Source organism: Microcebus murinus, chromosome 14, assembly GCF_040939455.1.
Source record: "Microcebus murinus isolate Inina chromosome 14, M.murinus_Inina_mat1.0, whole genome shotgun sequence".
In the NCBI taxonomy this organism is placed as follows: Eukaryota; Metazoa; Chordata; class Mammalia; order Primates; family Cheirogaleidae; genus Microcebus; species Microcebus murinus.
The window spans coordinates 24,467,236-24,473,308 of record NC_134117.1 but is presented as its reverse complement, the minus strand read 5'-3'; the positions used below and the strand labels follow the sequence as shown (position 1 = coordinate 24,473,308).

General features: G+C 52.4%; 1 protein-coding gene across 1 annotated transcript; it reads left to right on the top strand.

The window, feature by feature from the left end:
* The first annotated feature begins 2,969 nt into the window (after positions 1 to 2,969).
* Positions 2,970 to 5,758, top strand: HPS6 (HPS6 biogenesis of lysosomal organelles complex 2 subunit 3). The gene has a single exon (XM_012769588.2). It carries the CDS (start codon positions 3,204 to 3,206, stop codon positions 5,529 to 5,531), a length of 2,328 nt encoding a protein of 775 aa, XP_012625042.1. The 5' UTR covers positions 2,970 to 3,203; the 3' UTR covers positions 5,532 to 5,758.
* The last annotated feature ends 315 nt before the right edge of the window (positions 5,759 to 6,073 follow it).

Below are 6,073 nucleotides of genomic sequence, written 5' to 3'. Positions count from 1 at the left end.
TCATGTCCATCTCCAAAGGCTATCTGGGAAGGATAAAGATGGAGTCAAGTGTTAGAAAAGAGGAGAAAAGGAAAGGAGAGGGTATGAGATTGAATTCACTGCCAGGGAAGTGAATTTAATACAAATTCAGACTAGAGTATGCATAGAAAGCCATATACTGAACAGGTAAGAGCACTACCTCTGGAACACTATGGGAATGATCCCAGGTCTGCTACATACTAGCTATATGACTTTGGACCATTACTTGAGCTCTCTGAGCCTTAGTTTCCTCATCTGGAAAATGGGGATAATAAAAATCCTATGTCATATTGGTTTTGGTTATGCACATTAAACTCTTCACCTCTTTTTCTGGAGGACTCTTCCTTTGAATGTAGTCCAAATGAAAAACCATGCCCTGAGTAACCAGGGTAAATAAGAGCATGTGACCTGGGCTAGGCAACTAGGTGCAGCCTCCAGGGGCTTTGGCTCTTGATCAAGATGCAAAGATGAAGGGATGATCAGAATTTATTCATAACAGATGCTGTCCTCCAGTGCAGTGACCAACTCATGTAGCACCAGGGAGCATGGTGTCCTGGGGAAATGGTTCCTGCCGAAAAACAATTGTGCTTCCTGTTTCTTGGTCTCCAGTGAATACCTTGGTTCTTGCTCATTTTTCAAGCTTGTTCTTTCTTTCTCCTGCAGAATCTGTGAACCACTTATATCCTTCTAAATAATTTCACTTTTACTTAAGATAGCTATCTATGGTCTATTACTGTAACTTTTTTTTTTTTAAACAGGGTCTCTTTATGTTGCCCAGGCTGCAGTGAAGTGACTACTCACAGGTGCATTGATGGTGTACTATAGCTTCCAACTCCTCCCGCCTCAGTCTCCTGTGTAGCTGGGACTACGGGTATGGGCCACTGTGTCCGGCTAATTTAAAGTTTATAACTTTTAATGAAAAGGTTCCTAAGTGATATGACACACAAACGTGTCAATGCAAGTGTACTAATTCCTTCACAAAACACTTATTGAGGACTTTCTTTGTCTATCCTATCCTCTAAAAATAAGGATGAGATACAAAAATGAAAGAAATCCTATGGCAACTAGGAGCATTGGAGAAGAAGCAATTTTGGGCAGGAAGATGATGTTTAAGACATGTTGAGATTGAAATGCCTGTGAGACATCCAGGCAGAAATATTTAGCAGATATTTGGATACCCTTTGTTGGAACTCAACATAAATATTTTAGCTGTAGATAAATATTTTTGAGCCGTTGGCTTAGAAGTAATGGCTTAAACCGTGAGAAATGGGAAGATGGCTTAGGAAAGGGGTTAAAAAAAAAAAAGAAGAAAAAGAAAATCACCCAAGATGGAATTGGGGTATGGGAGGAAGACCACCAACATTTAAAGGATGGTGGAGGAAGCTGAACCAAAGACAAAGAAAACTCTGAAGATAGTGCTATCTTTAAAAAGAGGAAAACTGGCTGGGCATGGTGCCTTGAGGCCATAAGTTTGAGACCATCCTAAGCAAGAGCGAGACCCCCCCCCATCTCTACAAAAAATACAAAAATTAGCTGGGCCTGGTGCCCCGCGTGCCTGTAGTCCCAGGTACTTAGGAGGCTGAGGCAGGAGGATCACTGGAGCCCAGAGTTGGAGGTTGCAGTGAACTATGATGATGCCACTGCACTCTAGTCCAGGCAACAATAAGAAAGTTGTCAAATGTCTCAGATAAAAAAGGAAATAAAAATGTCCTTAAAGATCTCAGCAAAAGCTATTTCAGGGAAGTAGTGGTTTGAGGATGGAAGGAAAGAAAGTGAAGGATCTTTACAAGAAACTTGACTGAGGCCAGGAGGGGTGGCTCACACCTGTAATCCTAGCACTCTGGGAGGCCGAGGCAGGCAGATCATTTGAGCTCAGGAGTTCTAGACCAGCCTGAGCAAGAGCAAGATCCTGTCTCTACCAAAAAATTAGAAAAAAAAATTAGCCAGGCATGGTGGCGCATGCCTGTAGTCCTAGCTACTCAGGAGGCTGAGGCAAAAGGATCGCTGTATTCCCAGGAGTTTGAGGTTGCTGTGAGCTAGGCTGACACCACAGCACTCTAGCAGAGGCAACAGAGTAAGACTCTGTCTCAAAAAAAAAGAAACTTGACTGAGAAAGGAAAGGGTAAGGGAATGATGGGGTGGAGGTGGGGAGATGAGGATGAAAGAATGAATTCCAAGTCAGGACAGACTGGAGGGTATTTCTATGCTGAAAATGAGAACACAGAATGAAGCTGATGAAACAGAAATGGATGCAGGTTCTCAAGGAAGGTGGGGGTGAGGGAGGAGAGGCAGGGCTTATAAAGAGCGACTGGGCTTGGAGAGAGGAGGAACTACCACTCTCTTGAAAGGGCAATCAAAGGGTAGAAGGACCCTGTATGTAAATTTGTAGGCATCACCACTGGAGAGATGACACACAAACTCAGTACCTCTAAGTTTTCTTTCTTTTTTTCCCCCCTAGCAGACTGTTGGTTTGGGTGAATTGTTGCTATGGCCAAGTGGTTTGGTGGACTGAGTCTGGAGCCAGATTGTCTGTGGTTGAAATCCCACCTCTACCACTCGGCCAAATTGCTTAATCTCTCTGTGTTTCATTTTCCTTCCTTATCTGTAAAAGGGGAAGGCTAGGTGCAGAAAAAGCTGTCACATAGGAAGTACTGTGGAAGTGTTAACTATTATATCCATTAGATCATCATCTCCATGAGGCTGAAGTTTTCTATTTTGTTCAGGGCTGTCTACTCAGAGCCTGGCACAAAGTATGTGCACAATAAAAATCTCATGAATAAATGAATGCATAAATTGGGGTGAAAGCCTTGGGAGAGGGACGCTCGCAATTCGGGATCACTCCGCGGCTTCTTGGGGCCTGGGGCAGCGGACCTACATCCAGGCTCAGAGAACATCCCTAAGCAGGCAAGGCCCGAGGCGCGGAGACCCTTGGGTGCCGCTGGAGCCCCTCCCCCGGCGATGCTCCCGTGGCTCCTCCCCTGGCGGGCGTGTCGCGCCGTCCGGCGCAGGCGGGGGCAATCCCAGAGCTAGCCTGGCGGGGCAGGGCGGAGTCGACAGTCCTGCCCAGCCTTGGCCCACCTCATCGACGGGGGACGGAAGTCACAGCCAGCTCTCGACTACCCCCAGAACCACAGACAGGGCCGGGCCTCCGGCCTGGGCGTGCTCCCGAGCGAGCAGGTGGCACCATGAAGCGTGTGGGGACTCTGCGCCTGCTCTCGGACCTGAGCAACTTCAGCGGCGCAGCCCGGCTCCGGGAGTTGCTGGCCGGGGACCCAGCAGTCCGAGTCCGCTGCAGCGCGGACGGCCGCCACCTGCTGCTGCTGCGACCCCCCGGGGCGCCGGCCCCGCAGCTGCTGGTCGCGGTGCGTGGACCCGGCGCGGAACTGGAGCGTTCCTGGCCGACTGGCCAGCCCTCACCCCTAGACGCCTTCTTCCTACCGTGGCCGGCGCGACCTGCACTGATCCTGGTGTGGGAGAGTGGCCTAGCCGAGGTGTGGGGCGCGGGGGTGGGGCCTAGCTGGCGGCTACTGCAGAGCACCGAGCTGTGTCCGGGCGGTGGAGCCCGCGTGGTGGCCGTGGCGGCGCCCCGAGGCCGTCTGGTGTGGTGCGAGGAGCGTCAGGTCGGTACTGAGGGTCGGCTTGGGCCGCCTGCAGCCGCTTTCAGCCACTGGGTGTGCCTCCGCACCCTGGAGCCCAGCGGGGAGGCCAGCACCAATTTGGGCCGCACACACGTCCTGCTACACCACTGCCCCCGTTTTGGGCTGCTGGCCTCCCGCAAGGACCTGTTCCTGGTACCCACTGCCACCACCTGGCCTGGTGTGTCCCACATTCTGCTCATCTGGAGTCTAGGCAAGGGCAAAGTGATGGTGGCTGCCCCATGTCTTGGCCTCTCACACAGTAAGAGTCTGAATCCAGGACGAGGGGACACATGGGACTTCCGGACCCTGCTACGAAGCCTTCCTGGGTTGTTGTCCCCCAGGGAGCCATTGGCTGTACATACCTGGGCCCCAACTCCCCAGGGCCTGCTGTTGCTTGACTTCAAGGGCACTGTGCATCTAGTGCAGTCCCACGGTGGTACCCGGACTGTGGGCACCCTGCAGGAGGCACCTGTAGGCCTTCAGGGATCTGCAGCCCTGGGAACATTTCATGGCACTCTGGCTTGTGTGCTGGGCTCTACCTTGGAACTATTGGACATGGGCAGGGGGCAGCTGCTAGAGAGGAAGGTCCTAAGTACAGACAGAGTACACATGCTGGAACCCCCAGCCCCTGGCATGGAGGATGAGGAAGAGCTGGAGACCCGAGGGGGTCTTCGTTTGCTTTCAGCCTTGGGTCTGTTTTGTGTGGGCTGGGAAGCCTCACAGGGTGTAGAGCTGCCTTCAGCCAAGGACCTGGTTTTTGAGGAGGCCTGCGGGTACTACCAGCGGCGGAGCCTGCGCGGTGTCAAGCTCACCCCAGAGGAACTGAAACACAATAGCACATTCCGGGCACCTCAAGCTCTAGCCTCCATCCTCCAGGGTCACCTGCCCCCATCTACACTGTTGACCACATTGAGGGCTGAGCTTCGGGATTATCGAGGCTTAGAGCAGCTCAAGGCTCAGCTGGTGGCTGGGGATGATGAGGAGGCTGGCTGGACAGAGCTGGCAGAGCAGGAAGTGGCTCGCCTGCTGAGGACCGAGTTGGTGGGAGACCATCTGGCCCAACTCAACACTGTTTTCCAAGCCCTTCCTACAGCAGCATGGGCTGCCACCCTTAGGACCCTGCAGCTCCAGCCAGATGGGAATGGCAAGCTGAGGTCTCAAGCTCCACCAGATGTGTGGAAGAAGGTGCTATGGGGTACAACAGCTGGAAATGAACCTCCCAATGGGATACTGCCTCCCTTTGAACTCCTGTGCCAATGCCTCTGCCGATTGGAGCCTCGATGGCTGCCACCCTTTGTGGAACTGGCACAGCAGCAGGGTGGGCCGGGCTGGGGGGCAGGAAGCCCAGGGTTGCCACTGTATCGCCGTGCCCTTGCAGTGCTAGGTGAGGAGGGGACCAGGCCTGAGGCACTCGAGCTAGAGCTACTCTTGGGCAGTGGGAGACCTAAAGCTGTGCTTCAAGCTGTAGGGCAGTTGGTGCAAAAGGAACAGTGGGAGCGGGCTCTGGATGCTGGCCTGGCCCTTGGCCCCTCCAGCCCTCTGCTTAGGAGTGAGATCTTCAAACTGCTGCTGGCCGAGTTTGCCCAACATCGCCGGCTTGATGCTCACCTCCCCCTCCTTGGCCTCCTGTGCCCACCAGAACTGGCTCCAGCTGAGATCCTGCTTCTACTGCGGACATACCTTCCAGATGAGGTGGAGCCCCCCACCCCATTCCCTGAACCTGGGGCAGAGGCCCCTCTCACTGTGGGCTTACTCAGAACCCTGCTGGAGCAGACTGGGGCTCAAGGACGGCCATCGGGCCCAGTTCTAAGTCTATATGAGGACGTCCTATGGGACCCAAGCACTCCACCACCTGCTCCACCTCGGGACTTATGAATACCCTCCAGGCATCAGATCACTGAGGCCTACAGGCTTGGGCACCCTCTGGACAATACCTCTGTGTGACTGACACAGGAAATCATTTCTGGGACACACTGATCAAGGAAGGGTGCCTAAGAGTTGGAGGGGGCCATGGTAGAAACTGTATATGCAATCTCTTCTGTCTTCTGAAGCAATTTTTAATATATATATGTGTGCGTTAAATATATACACAATTTAATATATTCACAGATGTGTGTTTTTAAACAGCTGAGTGTCTCAGAGGTTGTGGGTTATAGAGGGAGTGGTTGGATCTGGATCTTTTTTTTGAAACAGGGTCTCTGTTGCCCAGGCTAGAGTGCAGTGGCATCATCATAGCACACTATAGCCTCCAACTCATGGGTTTAAGCAATCCTCCTGCCTCAGCCTCCTAAGCAGTCAAGATTACAGGTGTGCACCGCCACACCTGATAATTATTTTATTTTTTGTAAAAACAGTTCTCACTGTTGCCCAGGCTGGTCTCAAACTCCTAGGCTCAAGTGATCCACCTGCCTCAGCTT